Genomic DNA, 20709 nt, shown 5'->3' on the forward strand with positions numbered 1-20709 from the left:
ACCTCTTTTTTACTGTTATTTTTACAGCTAAAGTATTTTGAGATTTGTTGTTTTGTTCTTCATCTTTGGGGGAAATAATCCAGATTCATGGTATTTTATGCAGTTTTTGTGACTTCCCCCCTCAAGTTTCCCCTTTCTCAGTTTCCATTTTCAACACATGGGTATTATAAATATTTTGAATATAGAAACAAGTGTAAAATTATCTTAGCAAACTGAGCAAAGAACAAAAGGAAGTAATTTAAAAGGTTGCTAATGTTCTGAGTAAAAAGCAGGACATTTTCAGTGGAGGCCACACAATTATAGTAGCCTTTCAGTGGTTATTCTATAATGGCTTTTAAATGTTATTTCCTAGCATTGCAACAGCTGCCGTAGCAGTACTCTTACTTAGCTGCAAGCATAGCCAAAATCTCAACTAAAGCAACTTCAGCCACATTTTGAATGAGTACACCTTCCAATGCAGATTGCAGAGCAGAGCAGAGCAGTGAGTGAAGCACAAGTTAGTCTCAAGGCCAGACATGGAGCTCATCACAGCAATCACCAAGAAATATTACACACACACTAACACAGCTCTCATTGTCCCTTTCTCACCACAACACTATTCTCACAAACAAAACAAACCACAGCTCAAGGAAGGAAGACACCCAAGTTCTGCCTTTGTCAAACTTAGATCCAGTAAAACCAGATAATTATAGCAGCAATAGCACAGCATATTATACTCAGTACTTAGAAAAGAACACCATAAAATCAAGCCTCCCTTCCTCCTCTCTTAAAGTTCCCTCTTCTTCAAGAGAGGCAGGCACCCTATAAGTGCTCTCTCTGCCTCCCAATCCCTTTGAATACATTTTGAAATTCACTCATTTTGTATTCCCCCCCCTCCATCCAGCCAATGGGGGCACAGATGCCCATGACAACACCTGATCTGTATAATAACAAGCCAACCAAAAAACAAGGAGATTGCAAGCCAATTGGAAGCCAGTACCAGAAAACCAATCAGCAAGGGGGAAAACGTAAGGGGTTTTCAGAATGGTGCTCGAAACATCAAAATGCTTTGATCAAAATTGGGTTGTTCTGCTCTGAACTCAAAACAGGCCCTTTATTCAAACACTCAAAATAGCCATTTTGAGTCAAACTGTTTCGCCATCGAAACATTCTGCACTTCCCTAGTCCTTTCAATTTTGTAAGAATTTGGGTAATGTAGCAAATATGTTTTCTGAAGCTAGAGTCAAATATTAACAACATTTCAAAAGTTGTTTACAAACTAGAACATAAAAGTAAAATAAAACATCACAAAGTACAACTATTCAAAATGATAATTAAAACAGCTTTAAAGGTCAAGAAGAATAAAAAGGACGTCTGATGCCAAAAAAAAGCAGTCCCCTGGGGAAATCTAAAGCAACTGGATGAACTTTTCTAAAATTTGCCAGTGCCACCTGCATTTTTTTTTAGAAAATTCATGACTAACTACAGTAGATGGTAAGAAGAGCTCATGACATGATTGCTCCTAAATGTCCCTTCCGACCTGCTTTAAAAGTGGCCCCTTGGTATACCAAGCAGTTTCGGGGTTTGAAGCAGCAAGGTAGGCGACTGGAATGCAAGAGGAGTAGGTGTGTGCATGGAACTGGCTGGTCTGGTTTGAGTTCAAACTGGACCCGGCAGTCTGGCACCCCCTTGAACCACCCCCCCCATTTGGTTCAGTCTGGGGCGGGGGTCATGATTTTTTAAAAAAATTAAAACTTTTTAAAACTACACTTACCCCCTCCAGGGGAGTTGTTCAAGGCGGCAGGGGGGTGTCCCATGGAGGTTCTCCTTTCCCCTGCCAGCCTCCCTTATGCACAGGCCACGCTGAGGCCCATTGCGCAGGTGCGGTGGCCTCCAAAATGGCCACCACATTGAGAGAGAAAGGCTGATGAGCAGCTGAACGGCTGAATTATGGCATAAGGGTGGTGGGCAGGGGGAGGGGGAACCTCTGCGGGACACCCCGCTCCCTCAAACAACTCCCCTGGAGTGGGTAAGTATAATTTTAAAAATTTAATTTTAAAAAGAAATCGCAAACCACCAGGGGGGTTTGGTCTGGGGTTGGATCAAACAGGGGATGGTTCAGTTCAACACTGAACAGTTAAACCAAACCGGTTCAACATCAAACACATTCGACGTCGAACCTGTTCACATATCCCTAAAGTATAGAACTCGGCTCAAATTGGACAGGTCACAGCATAGAGCCCATTTGAAGGTTTATGTGGAAGGGTTCTTGCTCTGTGCAGCAAAAAAATTCAATTCTGGTCTGCGTGCATTGCTTCTGCAGGTTCCCGTTCAGCAGAGTTGTCCCTGGCTGTGAGGAGTTTGATTCAGGCTCCTTCCATTTCAAACCTGTCCTCAGAGACTGTGTTCTGCTGTGATGCCTTTAATAGATTCTTTGCAGACAAAATCTCTTGTATTTGGTCCAACTTGGACTTCACTGGTTTTGCAGAGTCTGTTGTGTCCAGCAATCCCCCCTGCAGTATTAGATTGGATCAGTTTTAATCTGTGATTCCTGAGGAAGTGGACAAACTGCTTGGGGCGGTGCAGCTTGCCACTTGCTCTCTGGATCCTTGCCCGACATGGCTGCTTCTATCTAGCAGGGAAATTGTTGGAGATGGCCTAGTTAATATCATTAACTCATCGCTAAGGGATGGTATGATGCTTCCTTGTTTGAAGGAGGCAATGATTAGACCACTTCTTAAGAAGCCTCCCCTAGATCCCTCAGCAATGGATAGGTATAGGCTATCCAGTTTCCCATGGTTGGGCAAGGTGATTGAGAGAGTGGTGGCTAACCAGCTTCAGGCAGTTTTGGAGGAAAATGATTATCTAGACCCATTCCAGACTGGCTTTAGATCAGGCTATGGTGTTGAGATGGTCTTGGTCGGCCTGATGGATGACATTTACCGGGGAATTGACAGGAAGGAGTGTGATTCTGTTGGTTCTTTTGGATCTCTCATCAGCGTTCAATTCCATTGACCACGGTATCCTACTGGATCGCCTGGGGGAGTTAGGGATAGGAAGCACTGCTTTGCAGTCATTCCGCTTCTATCTCCCAGGCAGATTCCAGATGGTGGAGCTTGGTGACAGATGCTCTTTGAAATGGGAGCTATTATATGGAGTCCCTCAGGGCTCCATTCTGTCACCAATGCTTTTTACCATCTACATGAAACCGCTGGGTGAGGTCATCAGGAGGTGCAGGGTGTTATCAGTAGGCTGATGACACCCAAATCTATTTCTCCTTATCATCATCATCATCATCATCATCATCATCATCATCATGAAGAAATGGCATTTATTCCCTAAATGCCTGCCTATGGGCAGTAATGGGCTGGATGAGGGACAACAAATTGAAGCTGAATCCAAGCAAGATGGAGGTGCTCATTGTTGGGGATCAGAATTTGAGGGATGAGTTAGATCTTCCTGTTCTGGATGCTGTTACACTCCCACAAAAGGTACGCAGCTTGGGAGTGCTCTTGGATCCAGGCCTCATCCTGGTTTCCCAGGTGGAGGCTATGGCCAGGAGCACTTTCCATCAAATTCAGTTGATTTGACAGCTGTGTCCATTCCTTGAAGAGAACGACCTCAAGACAGTGGTGCATCAACTGGTAACCTACAGGCTTGACTATTGCAATGAGCTATACATGGGGCTGCCTTTGTATGTAGTTTGGAAACTTCAGTTAGTTCAAAATGCGGCAGCCAGCCTGGTGTCTGGGGTAACCCAGAGAGACCATATTATGCCTGTTCTCAAACAGTTGCATTGGTTGCCAGTATGTTTCCAGGCAAAATATTGGTTATCCTCTTTAAAGCCCTAAACAGTTTAGGTCCAGGTTACCTTAGAGAATGCCTTCTTCTGTATGATCCCCATCGCACATTGAGGTCATCCGGAGAAGTCCATTTCCAATTACCACTGGCACATCTGGTGGTGACTTGAAAATGGGCTTTCTCTATAGCTGCTCCTGGCCTGTGGAATGCACTCCCAGCAGATATCCGTAGTTTGGGCTCGTTGTTGGCCTTCAAAAGAGCCCTAGAGATTTACTTGTTTGGTCTGATCTTCCAAGGTTTTAAAATTGTTCTCAAGTATTTTTAATTGGTTTTAAATGGATCTAAACTGTTCTAAATTTGTTTTTATATTGTTTTAACCTGTTTTAAATAGTGTTCTTGTATTTTACTTGTTGTGCACCACCCAGAGCCTTTAGATGGGGTGGTATAGAAACAAATGTAATGAATGAATGAATGAATGAATGAATGACAGAAAATATTCCTCAGGATGGAGTTTCACTCATCTCACCTGTACATTCTGTATAATTCAATTTTATAGTCATTTCATGCCTGCTTTAGCAAACCTTCTGTCTTGCAGATGTTTTGACAGCTACAAGACTACGATCCCAACAGAAGACATCATGTGTGTGCCTTACTTAGATTATTTTCGGTGACTGACACCCTGGCTAAGGAAGCACCAGCGCTCTGTGAGGTGCACAAGCACTTCTGCAGTATTCCACTGGTCGCACAAGGGTGTGTGTGTGATTTTTTTGCTGATCTCCTCAGTCTCTGGAAGCACTCCTGTGACCCAGAAGTCTTTGTGAGAGCGGTGTAAGAGTGGTGGAAAATGCCCTTTCCACACTAGCATGCACAAAGCACCAGCACTTAATTAATTAGGATGTCAGCCAATGGTATTTTTTCATTTCCTGGACTATGCAAATCTTTGCAGCAAGGTGTTTCTAACTGATATGTGCATGACATACCTTGTAACTTTATCTGTATTTATTTTATTTTATTTATTTTATTTTACATATTTTTATACTGCCCCAAACTTAACGTCTCTGGGAAAGACGTAATCTGTAGCCTTTCTTCTTTTCAGATCCGTTATGCTGGTGCTGCTGACAGTACGGTTCAGTTTATTTTCTATCAGCCTATTATCCATCGATGGAGAGAAACTGATTTTTTCCCTTGTTCTGCTTCCTGTGGTGGAGGTAATGCTAATTATAGTGTTTTATTATAGTAATGCATTAATCGCTATTATACTGTTTTGTGCTGTTCTGAATAGCACTGGTATGCATAAATTTAACGTTTAGAATGGGAACAAAGTTTTGGTTTCTTTCTGGGTTACTTTTGGTCTTGATTTTGAAATTCCTCTGTGTCAGTTGTTAAAGGACACTTGAAAAACTGTGGAGGTGTTACTTTCTATCTTTGTCTCTGACAGGAATTACTCCTGTACGGTACAGTTGCCTCCAGAAGAAATATCTGGAAAAAGGTTCCTTGTATTACTTTTGCAATCTGCTCTGTTCTGAAGGAAAACGTATTTCTGTAGAGCACTGTTACAGAAAGTGGCTCAATTGCTTGTTAGATACAGTACCGGTGTGGTTAATTGGGAATATGTCAATATCACTAATTAATGACTTGTCCACTCTTATCCAACTCTGTTTTCCAGATTCCTCCTCTGTTTAAAAAGGTGGTTCATATGAGTTACATTAAGAATATTTCCCATTATCTCACTGACATATGTGTTTAAAGGCCACTTCTGACATTACATTTCTGTATTCATCTTTTAAGAGTATTTGCAGTGGCCAAAGAAGACCTGAAGAAATAAATTTTTGTCATGTCAGAAGTGTTCCATTTGAATGACCCACCTTTGCAAAGCTACTGTAACTTCCTTTGCACTGTGCACACGTCAGACTTGCATGTCCTTTCAATTTTACAAAGATGCATGACTTTGGACATGTTTTGACCACTTCCTCACATGTTTTCTGAACCCATGTAGGAAGAGCAATTTTGAATTTTTTCTTACAAAATCTGAAAAGAGTGTAAAGGTCAATACTGTTGTAGCCAATGAAAAACCCTCAATTGGTTAGGTAGCAAATGCACCTATTTTTTCTTCTAACCAAACAGCACTTCTTGTGGCCACATTGAAGAAATCTTTGTCCAGTTACTCCTTAGTTGTGTATTTTGTGGCTATTACTTTATGAAGACAGCCACTGTTGTGTTGTTGGTTTCATAATGAACACACTGTCAGTTCTTCAGCTTGACTGGATCTCTGACTCCAAACTGGATAAAATAAGGCAAATGAAGGAAGAGGTTAATGAGTTATTTGTATGATATTGTGCACTATATTTGATGTGGCCATGTTGCATCCTGATGCACTGGAAAGTCCATGGTTTGACCTTTCTCTTCCCTGACTCATACTTTTCCAAGACTTAATTCATCTCATTAAGGTAATTGTCACAGTGACTAGTAATTGAAGCCTCAGAGGGAGTTATACAGTCTTTGTGGTCAAGGCTAGTAGCACCTTCTCTGGAGAGAGAACAGACATCTGGTAAATGGAATTAGGTCACAACAGCTGATACTCCCATATGGAAAATGAGAGAGGAAATGTACAGAAGGAAGTTTTTATTGCAGTATTCAAAGCTGTGCTATATAAAGAAAGAGATAAATCACCCAATGGATAGAAGTAGTCAGTGAAAGTGGGCATGGACCTAGCACTTCCTTTTTATTTATTTGTAATTCTAGATTTCTATGCAATCATTTTTGAAAGTTCAAGATTAGTATACAAATAGCAATCTGGGGCATTACACAATATAAAGCATTTCACATGATCAGCATCAGCATGCAACTAAGAATATAAAGAAACAAGGGGATAAACTTTCCCCTTTTCCGTGGCCCATGAAAGCAAAGTCAAACAAATAATTTGATATGAATTCTTGTTTCTTTCTTTTTTAAAAAAGAAATAAACCCTGCTACAGATAGTGTATACTAACTTTTGTTACTTCTATAAATAAAATGAACAAAATATTTAAAAAATTAAATAAAACGTAAATAAAGTGTTAAATAAAATGGCATATCCAAGAAGCAAACAATATCTGGGAAGCTGATGCTTTCCTAAGGGCTGCTTTAAAATTACCTTTGGAAAGGCAAAGGGCCGATTGAGACATCACATGGAACCAGAGTTACATCTTAGTGCCACATGACATCCCAGGTTTCAGAAGCAAACACTCCCTTCTCCTCTGCCCATGCAAGTCTCTGAAGAACTCTGCTTCTATCTGAGGTTAAAAACAAGGCAAGTTTGCCTGTGACATGTGAACTGACCAAACTTGGTTTATTCTAATTTATTTATTTGAAATAAATTGAGATCTGAAATTTACTTCAAATTTTTGGTTCAGTGTTCAATTTATGTCAAGGAAGTTGGATAGAATCAACCAAGATTGGTTGGGTCAGATGTCACGAGAGATCTTTGTTTTTAATGTCAGAAGCAGAATTCTTCTGAGGTTCATGGGAAAAGAGAGGAGAGCCTGCATTTCATTTAATAATGGTTCTGTGTCACATCTGAACTGGCCCTTGCCATTGTCTTGAGGGGTTGCTCAGGCTTGAAGACGTGACAATATAATGTTGGAGCTGTTTATAATAACATATAACAAACATATAATGTTTGTTGATTTGTGGTGGAGAGAAGATTCTTGTAGGGCAAAGGGTCGTATGTCCCTTCCAAGACCTACATGTCTAGGAGCGGACATGTTACATTTTGAGGTGCTTCACACGACCCGTGTGAAGTGCCTGAGGGAGTTTTGTGGGGAGAGCAGGCTTAGCCACTCGTTGCTGCCACTTGTACATGATTGGCCGCCTACATGACTGCTGGCTCCGTCACAGAGTCGGCGGGGGCCAGGGCCTGTGCAGCTCCCAGAGGTTCCAGGATGCCCCGCGTGAGTGCGTCGGGCATCCTGGAGAGACTCCCAAGCCTGGGGGTCTACTCCTGTGTCGCTGTGCACCACGGCGACACACAAGCGACAAAATGAGGCTAATGGAGCGCTCACTCCGTTAACCTCATTTAAGGAGAGGGTGTTTTAGGTGGGCTAGCAGCCTGCGAGCCCGGTGGTTCCCATAACCACTGGAAAGCGGGCTAAGCTCCCTTAGCCTGCTTCCCAGTGATCGTGGGAATAGCTTCTATTTTTTCATAGATTGGAAGGTATGGATGTAACATCTGAGAAGACAGTAATTTCTTCCAAAAATAACAGAAGAATTGGCCTGATAGTTATTGCTGATGATAACAATTGCATATAAACAACAATGGGTATTGGCATTCGGTATAAAATCAAGCAACAGTGGCATAGCTAGGAGAGCAGGGACCTATGTTCACCCCACTCCCTGGTGGCCCTGCTGGGTTTTTTTTGTGTGCGCACATGCCAGTGACACCCCCTGCATGTGATATCAGGAGCTCATTCCCAAAGCTCATGCACTCTTTGGAGCTCATTCCCAGCTGGTGCTGCATTGCTGGGTGCCTGTTTTATCTTTTCTCTCTTTCAAGGGAGAGGAGTGAAAAAACAGGCACCTAGCAAAAAGTCATCAGCTGAGGATGAGCTCCAGAGAGGCTCTCCTGGGCTCTGGTCACGCCCCCTTGCATTTGACATCACATGCAATGGGGCATGGCCAGAGCCCCAGAAGTGCTGCACGAACTCTCACACTTTGTTTACAGCTGGGGTTCCCTGCTACCTTCTCTCCCTCAAGCTCAAGGTAGAGAAAGGAAAAAAACCAACTGGCAACAAAACGCCAGCTGGGAATGAGCTCCCGAGAGTTCACACAGCACTTCTGGGGTTCTCCAAGACAGGTGCTCCAAGACAGCAGCTCTGTTTCGGCAGTGTGTTTTTATTGCTTAAAAGTAATGCCTGCTGCCTCTGCTGGCGGCAGCAGGCACAGCAGCATTAGGAGTGTTGCTTTCCTTCTAGCAGCAATCATTTTCCTTCCCAGAATGCACTGGGAAATTACATAGCAATGTGACATTGCATCATTTTCAGGTGATGCTGGCTGATTGGAGCTGGGGGGGGGGGTGAGTCAGGCGGCCCCCAGGAGCTTGTCGGCTTAGGTTGTTCGAACTCATCCACCCTATTATAGCTCTGCCTCTGATAAGTGACTTCTAAAAGGTGCTGAGAAATCTACATTAACTCGCAAATATATATTTGCAACCCCAGGATAGGGAGGCTACTTTGATAATTGGGAGTGGAGAAATTACAAGTAGGAAAAATGTTACGCATCCCCTCCACCCCAGCTCCCTCCTCTCCACTCTAAATACCTGTTTACCAAAACTGCTTTTCATTTTAAAAAATGGTGCATTGTCAGGGCTCAGATGAATTTGTTTCCTTGTAAAAAAAAAAATTAGTTATTTCTGTAGGACATCTTCAGGACATTTGTAATATATTGTTGCTCACTGTAGAAACAATTGTCTGCAACAAACCTATGTGTACCATCTTAAGACCCACTAGTAAGTTCTATTCTGCTAGCAAGTCAATTCATGCTCACAAGACGTACTTGCTGGTATATTATCACACATCATAGTAATAAGTATATTACAAGCAGAAATAACAGTGACTAAATAAAAAATTGGCTTGCCAGTGAAATTGCCTCTGTGTGTGTGTGTGTGTGTGTGTATGTGTGTGTGTGTGTGTGTGTGTGTGTGTGAGAGAGAGAGAGAGAGAGAGAGAGAGAGAGAGAGAGAGAGAGAGAGAGAGAGAATGAGAATTAATGCAGAGTTGCATAGCTGTCTTTGTCTTTTTGCAATCTGGATTTTTTAAGGTTATCAGCTGACTTCTGCTGAGTGCTACGATCTGAGAAGCAGTCGAGTGGTGGCTGATCAATATTGCCACTACTACCCTGAAAACATCAAGCCAAAGCCAAAACTTCAAGAGTGCAACCTGGACCCTTGTCCTGCAAGGTAAATTAGTTAATCATGTTGAGAGAAAAGCCAAACAGTTATTTAACTTTTTATCAGTTTGAAGGACTACACATACATCTAGCTTACTCTGTAGCTAATGGGTTTATTTATCAGTGAGGGAACATTTTATGTGTTATATTTAAATTCTGCCTTTCCTCCAAGGAGCTCATGGTGGCTTTCACTAGGTTCTTCCAATTTTATAGAAGTTTAAGATATAGTCAGCATTATTCAACATATGTTTACTTGAAAGTAAAGTTTATGACCACTTGTGACCAAGCAACTTCCTTTGGTAAGTTGTGCCTTTTGATTCCTGCTCTTCTGCTGAAAAGGATTGAGAAGGACTGAAAGCCACTTCAGTGAAACGTCACCTCGGGGCTGACTACATCTTCTATACATTCCCCCTCTTGTCTGCCATAGCAATAGCAATAGCAATAGCACTTACATTTATATACCGCTCTATAGCCGGAGCTCTCTAAGCGGTTTACAATGATTTTAGCATATTGCCCCCAACATTCTGGGTACTCATTTTACCGACCTCGGAAGGATGGAAGGCTGAGTCAACCTTGAGCCCCTGGTCAGGATCGAACTTGTAACCTGAACTTGTAACCTGCCATCCACCTGACCAAAGGATTCCTGTGGGCTCTAGTTACTTCATGACTATTACACCCATCTTGTAGCAGCTCTACTGTTTACTAATTTGGTTCTGATCTATTTGATTCAGTGACCCCTTTCTCACGATCAAAAAGGGCAAGAGGGCTAGCAGGGAGAAAGCCTTAAAAAGTGGACCTCCTCACAGACGACCGAGGGTTCCTTCTTGTGCGGGCAGAATGACCCCTCCCCCGAAAATTGCTAGCTACTGCCAGCAGCGTGGAGGGTCAGGATGCCATGGAGGGTCAGGATGCCGGGACGTGTTGCCCTGCCCCCCCAAACTCCTATAATGCACCTCCTCCCTTCCCCGAAACCAGCCAAGAGCCCCACAGTCTGCTTGTCCCAGCTGCTTGTGCCAGGGCTGGCAGACAATCAGGAAAATGAGGTTAGGAGAGTGCTTGCTCTCCCCGCAACCCCCCCCCCACGGCTCTTCACACTAATCGTGTGAAGAGCCTCCATGTTTCATAACATCACCAAGAATCCTCAGCACCTCTTCAACCTTTCACACTTGCTAAGGCTGCCCCTCCACCTCTTCCGCCCTCGCTCTCTACCCAGAACTTTGCCAACACTGAATCTTGATGCCAAAATTGCAGCCACTTTGCTCTAACCTCCTCTGCCCATCTGTTTTTTGCAGCACTCCCTCAACCCTTTCCTCTTTTCCCCTTGTCTCACTTGATGGGTTTTCTACTTTCTTGTCTTCACCAAACCCCTCAGTATGCCCCCTTGATCCTAATCCCTCCCATATATATCAACAACTTCCACACAGATCTGCATTAACTTATTAACACCATATGGTTCATTACGCCACACTTCTTTGTTTCTGTTCCACATCCAGGAAGAAGCCAAGTGCTTCTTGGTAGGTTGGGTGAGAGAGCAGCTGAGAAACACTGAGAGAGGATTGAAAGGAAATTGATACTGCAGGGAAGCTTTCTACAGGTAGTGCCCATTGAGAGATTTGTTGAGAGAACCCTGTGCTGCATGCTGGCACCACCAGAGCTTTTGGAATGGCAGGAGGGAGAGCACAAATTGAATCTCCTGTGGAAGGGGGTTCCACAGTCTGGGGGCAATCATGGAGAAGGCTTTATCTCAGATGCATAACAACTGAGCCTCTGTCAGCGTAGGCATGTGGAGCAGGGCCTCCCAACAGATCTTGTCTGGTGTGTAAATTCACATGGGAGAAGGCTGTTCTTCAGGTATTGAAGACTTTATTTGGTTTTTGGCCCACATAAAGATCTCATTTTGTACTGCTTTAGCACTAAGGATCTCACTTTAGGATCTTATTTTGTACCGTTTTAGCAGTTATTTTATGGCTATTGGTTGATTAAGGTTTTTGTGTATTTTAAATTTGGGTTGGTGTTTGTTTTTTTTTAAATAAAGGGCATAAACAAGTTTATGGACCTCTAAAAGGAACATGATGATCTCAAGTAATGACTAGTTTATCAATGCAGCAGAATCACAGCTGCAGTTTTTCCTGGACTGTACTATTCAAAATATAGGTGGCAGATAACAGAAAAGTAGCATGATGGGGAGAGGAGATAAAAGCTAACCTTTTCCTTGGTATATTAGTTTTTATGGGGAAAACATTTAAGGATTTGATTCCTCACTTGAAGTCTGAGTGATACAGTCTAGGAGCTGCACCATGCCGTTCTGCTAGCTGTGCGGATGTGGCTGTGCTATAAGGCAGGACTGCTCAACTGGCCCTCCTGCAGAAGTTGGTCTACAATTCCTGTAATCCCTGGCTATTGGCTACTGTGGCTGGGGATTATGGCTGTAGTTCAAAAACAGCTGGGCGGGGGGTGGCTAAATTGAGCAGGCCTGCTATAAGCTAATATCTCAGAACAGAGCATTTCGTGAGGACTGAGGAAGAAAGGCATATAAGACAAACACTGGAAGCTGACAGGAAAGTGAAGCTCATCAGTGCAAATATTGACCTGCAAAACAGACAAAGATGCAATTGCATGTTCATGAAAAACAGAAGACATTGAAATTTACAGTTAAGGTGGTCTTGGACTCCCAGGGTCTGGAGGTTAGTGAAGAACGTGGCCAGAAACCAGACTGATGATAAACCCTACAAAGTGAAGCGCTAAAAGGAGCCAGAAGAGAAATTTATTCATACCCCTGCCTATGTACCCTTACATTGTAACAGATTAGCTGTGGCCTGCATAAGATGCATGATTTTTGACAGAAATGTGCTTTGGCCTGCCTGGGGCAACAAAAACAGGGGAGTTATCAAACACAATCCATGACGGGCATACCATATACAAGACTTCATGTTGTGCCAGCCTGAACTGTCCCCAGATGAATAGAAAATGTGGGCCACAAACTTTCAAGTTGCAGCATACCATAACCCACAAATGAGGGTTAAAAAAATGTCAGCGGTGCCAGCAGGATAAAGAATAAAACAGCCTAGATACGTGTGTTTGCTATTCACTTTTAAAAATTACCTTTCTTGATGTTTATTATATTAGAGCTCACCCATGCCATTTGTATCTAGGAATTTATCTCAAAGCGATTTTCCAGGCTGGTTTTTCTATATAATCTGACATTGCGTTTGCATAAATGTTAAGACAGGTGGCTGCATGGTACATGCAAATCAAAAGGGAGAGAACTTCTGGGCAGATGTCAGGAAGCAATTTTTGCTTTTCTACAAGAGAGATCTAGGCGAGGCTGTTGACATAAAGTTCCCGAAGGGCAGGAGTCATTTAGATATTCAGCATACAGGACTTACTAGAATGAACTCAGCTAGCTGGAAATGTCTCAACAGTATAGCAGAGTGTTGATAATGGCAACTGCCTCTATAAAAGGGGGATAGCCCCATTTTTAAAAAAAGATGCCAAACAGCAAGCCTTCCACCTGCCCTTGCAGACATGCCCCACCATTTTGTGAGCCTTTTGCTTAAGTGTTTATTTTGTACATTTCTTTCTTCATTCTTTTAATGTTGTGTATTTCTGTACCTTTATTTATTTTTTAGCAAAGGGTCTGGTGTGCAAACAGCAATCCTGTGCACCGAGCTATCAGTTCCTTGACACACACACACACATACACACACTATTTGGAGTGGTTATTACATAGTTAGGCCCATGAGGTTGGTTGCTCCGTCCAAAAAAGGATAACGTGGAGCTATTCAAGGCACAGCAAGTGTCCATTAAAAAGATGAAAAATGTGCAGTATCTTACCTACAAATAAAGAGAGACTGGAATTTTTTTTTGGGGGGGGGGAGTGTATGATAGAGTTTTATACAATTATGAACAGAAAGTGAATAGAGAGAGGTTGTCTCTCAGAATGCTAGAACTCATAACAAATGCTTAATTCACAGAGGGCCAGTTCAGACAATACTGGCCACAGCACATGTGGAGGAGGAGGAGGCATGCCAAGAGCGTGCCTATCTCTACATACTCCACAGACTCCCCAATGCCCTCCCAGCACATCCCTTGATCACGTGTGAGGGCTGTTTATCTGAATGGCCCCTAAACACAAGCTCCAAATGCTTGTTTGTGGAAGAGGTCCTAATAGGTGTCCTTCACGTATGCTGGGACTGGTATTGTTTGAACCAGCCCTTACCGAATTCATTGCCACAAGATGCCATTAAGGCCACTAACATGTCTCTAAATGAGGGATTGACAGGTGGTGTCTTGTGATATCTATGGTGACTTGCAATGTGTGATATCTATGGTGACTTGCAACACACATACACAAATTAATTTTAAAAGAGAGGTGTTGGCAAATTAGTGGAGGTAATCGTTCTAGAAGGAGAAAACTATACATTCTATTCAAGTGTGTTTTACAAAGCCTCAGTGGTTGGGTTTTTTTGTTTTTGTTTTTTAAAGGAGAAGCAGTCCCAGAGGCTGCAGTTCCGAGCGGAGGAGGAAGGGAGATACTTAACCCTTTCCTTTTGGTCACCTTTCCAACTGAAAGTGACCTCCTCACACTCATACAGCCACACAGACACACAGCTGCTTCCCTTCGTGGGGTTTGAGGCTCTTTCATCAAGTATGAGAAGGAAAGAACTATATATTAGTCTATGTTATGGAGAAGAACATAAAGCTGGAAGAGAGTCCTGACAGGATGTTTTTTTAACTAATTAGAGAGGTCTTTTCGGTTCGTTACAAATTGGCAGCTTATGCAGGAAATTTCTTAACTGCTTTCCTCTTATTCTGTCATCACATCACTGAAAAGTATTTAAATAGATAGCAATTATGAGGCAAATATCACAGTAAATCTGTATTCCTGTTCCCACTATGATCATATTCGTTTTCCATTCAATATAATGAGAATGTTGGCACATTTTGTCTTGCAGCATGTTTGAGAAGTATGGATCATTAGATGTCTGTGAAGAAGAGGTATAATACTTCTCTTTAGGGGTGTGCAATTCGGATTTTCGGGTGATTCGGCTCGGACCTGAGCCGAATCACCCCCGTTCTGTTTTGTGCCCGAATCTGGGTCACCCGAATCACCCTTGATTCGGTTCGGATTCGGATTTAATCCGAATCCGAATCTGAATCGATTCGGGGGGGTAAAAAGGGGCCCAGGGGCAAAATTTTGGGGTGGGGTGGTAGTGCCCAATGGGTAGAGTCTACCACCCCAATTTCAGGGGGATTGGGCAAAGTCCTGATTTTTTGTGAATTTTTAAAGTTTTAGTGACTTTGGGGCAGTTTGGGGGCATAGCATGGGATTTGGGCAAAAGGAGTGGGGTGGGGTGGTAGTGCCTAATGGGTGCAGGCTACCACCCCAATTTCAGGGGGATTGGGCAAAGGGCTGATTTTTGGTAAATTTCTGAAAATTTCATGTCTTTGGGGCAGATTGGGGCATATTGGGGCAGAAAGTGGGGGCTGGGGCAGAATAGTGGGGTGGGGTGGTAGTGCCTAATGGGTGCAGGCTACCACCCCAATTTCAGGGGGTTTGGACAAAGGGGTGATTTTTTGAGAATTTTTGAAGTTTTGGTGACTTTGGGGCAGTTTGGGGGCAGAAAGTGGATCTGCCCCAAAATAGTGGGGTGGGGTGGTAGTGCCTCATGGGTGGAGGCTACCACACCAATTTCAGGGGGATTGGGCAGAGGGCTGATTTTTTGAGAATTTTTGAAGTTTGGGTGTCTTTGGGGCAGATTGGGGGCAGAAAGTGGATCTGCCCCAAAGGAGTGGGGTGGGCTGGTAGATAGTGCCTGATGGCTGGAGGCTACCACCCATCCCCAATTTAAGAGTGATTGGGCAGAGGGGTGAATTATGGTGAATTTATTTGTATGAGGTTTGTCTTCATAAGGTGAAGTGTGCTAAATTGATTACTTCCTCATATTATTCATAGTAAAGGAAAGTGTGAAAAAGTGAAAGTGGGGTCATGAGAGTTGTTTAATTGAAAAAAATCTCATTTGCTATGATAGAATGAGAATTCACACCGTGAATCCGCAGCTTTTTCTCTAGTAGCTTTTCCTGCCACCAGATGTCCAGAATTATGTTATAAACTAGCTGGCCTGGGCGCAGAGCATCTGCGCCTCTAGTTCTCCCCCTCCTCCCCCTCGTTCTCAGCCCTCCCCCATCCCGCTTGGGTCTACCCCTCTTCACAGCCTCACCTCATTCTTGGCCCTCTCCCTCCTCTCCCTTTCCCTTCCCCTCAGCTCTTCTTCCATTATCGGCCCATTTCGGCCACTTTCCTGCTTCCCCCACCACCACCGCCTCCCCCTGCCACTTTCCCGCTTCCCCCGCCCCGGCTTTCCTGCCCTCCCCTGCTGCCACTGTCGTTTTCCCACCCCACTGCCGCTGCCGCTTTCCCACCTTCCCCCACCGCTTTCCCCAGCACCACTTTCTCTCAGCCGGCCAGCCATTAGCCTGCCCGTTTGCTTTTTTCCCAGCAGCTCGCTCATGAACTCTTGCAAGAGCTGCCACACGTGGGATTAGCGACGGGTATGTTTAAGAGAATTGTATATATAGATATTAGTCATTCACCTCTCTGAAGGGAAAGTGACTGGGATGGTGCAGAGAGGCAATGAATCTGAGAAGAGGTTGAGCACACATAGGGTGAGTCCTCATGACCCGTGCAAGCTGCCTGACCAGAAATTGAGGGATTGGGGTGCCACCATGCCATGTATGCTCATGAATTTCTGGTTGTAAGAACCTGGAAATTTTCCCCAATGTTATGTTGGGGCACCTCACCAATGTGACATTTAAATGGGATCAGTATTTTGTGATTTGATTTGTGGTTGCCTTGTCAGTCAGGTTAGCATGGTGCCAGCTGAACGTTGACAAAAATTTCAGAGTTCTTACAATTGGAAATTGGGGGCACACACAGTACGCAAATCTCCTGACTTCTTGCCATTATGGAGATCATGAGAACCAGCCCATACACAGCATTGCTTCTCGGCTGAAAACTCCCCCCTCCCAATGCTGCTTTGCAGCAGAGAAGTGACTGTAGGAGTATTAGTACATGAGGTGCTCGTATATGGTTCAGTTCTGCACTTGCAGAGGAAAATATGCCCCCCACACGCTGCAAATGATCAATTTGAACTGCGAAACATGGAAAGTCAATAAGACAGTAAGAACTGGGATGACTGTGATATGGAAGTGCATGCAAAGAATCTTATGTCATTTGCAATAGGACAGAAATAGTCAATGTATTGAACATGGGGCAGCTGCCTAAAATGGCAGCTCTGGAAAATGGCAGGCCCAAATAAAGGTCCCATCCCATCCAGTTACATATGTTATAATGTATCCACATCTCCCTACCTCTGTTCTACATACTGACTGCTGGTGGTACAGGGAACTGGATAGGGATGTGCGAATCGATTTGGATACAAATCGATTTGTATACAAATCGATTTGTACCCGAATCTAGCTGATTCGGGTGATTCGGAGACAAAACGAATAACCCCTGTGGTCCATTGGCTAGATTCGAGTAAAAATCAAATAGCGGTTGGTAGCCTCCACCCATTAGGCACTTAACTTAAACTGAGTAGTACCTCACTGCCTTGTGAGTGAGAGTGGGGTGTAGTTGGCACATGGCAGTTGACAATCGGCACTGTCTAAAAGACAGTCAACATGAATAGAAGAAATGAAGGTGTGTAATGAATCCTCATAAGGATTCATTGAGTGAAAGTTATTATACACCAAAGAATCCAAACACTTGAAAAATAGTGTCCACACATTTTGCTCCATAACTCCACTTCTATAAGGGCCAGAGCTTAGCTTTTTTTAAAAAATGAAAGCTGGGAATCTGGGGAAATTAATAGGAGAGATCTAAAACCCGAATCGATTCGATTCGGATCAGCCACGATTCGGATCCGAATCGAATTTGGGGTGATTCGGATGGGTCAGATTCGGATCCAAATCGAATCAGGGCTGTTTCGATTCGGTTACAAATCGAAACACAGAAAATCCGAATTGCAAACCCCTAGAACTGGACCAGAAGCTACTGTAGAAAATGACAGATTCATGCCAAGTTCTCCCCGTCTCTGCATAACATCTCGGAATATACTTACTGGTTTGGGTTTCCTGCCCCAACAGTGGCAGCCAATGATGTGAGCAAGGATGAGGAAATGTAGTGATGTAATTATGTATAATTATGAAGTGGAAGAACTTTACATGAGCCTGACATTTTCAGAAGCTGCCATTTTTTGCAGCAGCCTCATGTCCATTTAATGTCTAGAAAGAGTATGCTATAAAGGAAACTGCTTAGGTGGAAGTGAGCAGATTAAGTATAGATAAGTGGGAATCTGTATTTAATATATAGATAACTATATGCCCTGATTTAGTGCCCTGATTTAGCAAGTGCCCTGATTTAGCACGTGCCATCCACATGCAGAAACAGGCGAATGCTGGGCATGATACATGCATAAGTATTCTGCAAGGTGGGGGTGGGGCTGCCTCCAGTCAGGATATGCAGCATCCAAATATCTCAGGTTTAAAGAGTTAAGGAGTTTGAGACTGGAGCTCTTGTGATGTGTTCTTCAATACAGTGGTGACCAAGTTAATCATATTTATCTCCGGAGTCATATAATTTGTCTGTTGTAAGTGCCTAAGTCGGCTCTTTGTAGTCATGTCTAGTGGTGTAAGGTAAATGGCTTGGGGGATGTGGGAACAGGCTACTTTCATCTGTGTATGTAGAGGACAGAAAGAATGATGTTCATTGTTCAGATATGTAGTTGAAAAACCTACATAAGTCTAGGCTAGAGGTATTTAAAATGAAGGTACAAGATTACATTGCCAGGACAAGCAGAGAACGGGTGAGTAATGGGATGTCATTCAATGTGTTAAAAGGTATGTTCGGTTAAGTAACATTAGTATAAAGTGTATAATTAAAATAAAAGACAGATGATTTGCCTATCATAATCAACCTCTCAGGCGCCTGTCTGTAGCCTACAGTGTAAAAAGAGAACAAATGATAGTGTGTATATGAATAATCTGCTCTGATCAGATGCCTCTTAAGAAAACTAGTCAAAGTGGGTTAGTTAAGCCAACATTACAGGTAAATTTGGGGCTAATCTGCTGTGATTTACAAAGAGCTGCTCATGCCGTTACCTCGGGTGAACATAAGCTGCCTCCAAGAGAGACCAAACAGGGAAGTTGTACAGAAATTTATTCCTTTGAAGCTAAAATATGACTAAAACAAGTTTATGTGGGCAGATCAGTCAGTAAATTTAGGGAAAGGCTAGAGTTAGTAACTTGTGGATATATTTACAAGGTTAAATCAGTGTAGGAAGAAAAAATTCAAAGTTGTTATACTTCTACAGACTGGCTCTCATTTAACCCATTTAAATATATTAGGCTGGGTGGAAAGTTGTTGCTTTTTTGTATCTTTCATTTTAATTGATGGCAGAGAAATTAGATAATGATACCATGCATTTTTTCGGCTCATTCATCTTCTTCCCATTTTAAAGTGGCTTTGCTCATTCCAATCATCCCAGAAATCTGGGAAGTTAGACATCTCATTCACCAACCACATTGCTTGGGAATCTTTTCTTAAAAGACTAATCATGAACCACTATCCGTTCATCTGATTTGTGAAGACTGCACAGTCTATGTTAATGCTGCTAGAAAATCTGAAATTCAAACCTCAAAAACATTTACTGACATTGCTCTGAGGGAGAGACACAGTAAACATAGGCAGACAAGCAATGGATGTGTGGGTGTAGCCACAGAGTTCCTGAAATTGCTGAGCCATAGTAGCTATGAAAAAATCCCCTCCATAACAAAGAGCCAGAACATATGTTATGGGTTGCCAGGGACACCACCAAAAATGGCCTCTCCTTAGCAAATCATCCCCATCTTGCTTCAACATGCAATTATACCTTATACATGGGGTATAGTGCTCACCATGTGGACTGATGCCATGATGCTCTACCCCTTCCAGAAGCTCCAAGGAAAGCAGAGTGCGAGTGTAATGGCCCTAAATCAGAAAGTGAGTACTGCTATACATCACAGTAGAAACCGGGATTGTTTGCAGTGGTGGGGAGGCTGATTTTTGTGACTTCTCCATGGCAACCTGTAACATGCTCCAGATTTTAATTTCAAGTTTTAATTTGTATATAAATTCTGCAAGTAGACAGTGACAATCAGACCAGACATTTTTAGCAAGCCCATACCAAATGGTGGTTCACTGGTGCCTTGTGGGGATAATGGCATGCAGTACAAATTGGATTGCAGGCAGATTGTGATGTATTCAGGCATAGTGAGTTAACTGTGCACACTATTCCTTTGGGTATAGTCCAGTCACGTGACTTCCCCCTCTGTTCCCCCTCATTCCTTAGAGCAGGGCTGGGCAAACTTGGCCCTCCAGCTGTTGTTGAACCCCCATTATCCCCAAACACAATAAATTAGAGAAATCCTACACAGGATTTCAAGGTTGAAAAACCTGCCAAAGAACTGTATATGTCCTTTTGAATAAATGTGTTAATCCAACATGCATATGGATCCTGCATTCAGTAGTCAGTGTTCAGCATAGCATATTCTCGGCCTATTTCTGAGGAGTCTTATCTTATCACCATGTGCCCGGGGAAGGGATGCTTATAAAGTTGTCCAAGAAAAGCATTTTGTGGCACTCCCTGGATGCTTCTGTCAGATAAAGTATATTCACTTTATTGAATTAGAGAGAGAGAAAACTCACGTGACCATTACAGTCCATGGCGAACCACAGATTAAATAAAGCTGGTGCAGCAGTTAAAAGTTGAGTGTCGCATAATGACTTGTGTAACCATTCAATGTCCCCAGTTGACAGGGGCTGAAACTGCCTAAAAGGATTGGCCAGTTAACCCTACAGTATGGTATTGTGCTCCTGGCTCTTGATTGACCTCCCTGTCAAATAGGGGACAAGTTAAAACATGTATCCAACAGCAGCCTGGTTCCTCACCAGCCCATCTAACGTTT

The 20709-nt window shown here is 43.1% G+C and overlaps 1 protein-coding gene across 6 annotated transcripts in view; it reads left to right on the forward strand.

Moving 5' to 3' along the window:
• Positions 1-20709, forward strand: part of ADAMTSL1 (ADAMTS like 1) — a 786832-nt gene that overhangs the window by 571645 nt on the left and 194478 nt on the right. For all 6 annotated transcript variants that reach the window (XR_008315783.1, XR_008315784.1, XM_053294216.1 and 3 more), the window contains 2 exons: positions 4877-4988; positions 9574-9712. Coding sequence is in view for 4 of the 6 variants with exons in the window: in XM_053294216.1 (XP_053150191.1) it covers positions 4877-4988; positions 9574-9712 (251 nt within the window). In the remaining 2 variants the exon portion in view is untranslated. The remainder of the gene's footprint in view (positions 1-4876; positions 4989-9573; positions 9713-20709) is intronic.

The sequence above is a fragment of the Hemicordylus capensis genome, chromosome 2, assembly GCF_027244095.1.
Source record: "Hemicordylus capensis ecotype Gifberg chromosome 2, rHemCap1.1.pri, whole genome shotgun sequence".
Lineage (NCBI taxonomy): Eukaryota > Metazoa > Chordata > Lepidosauria > Squamata > Cordylidae > Hemicordylus > Hemicordylus capensis.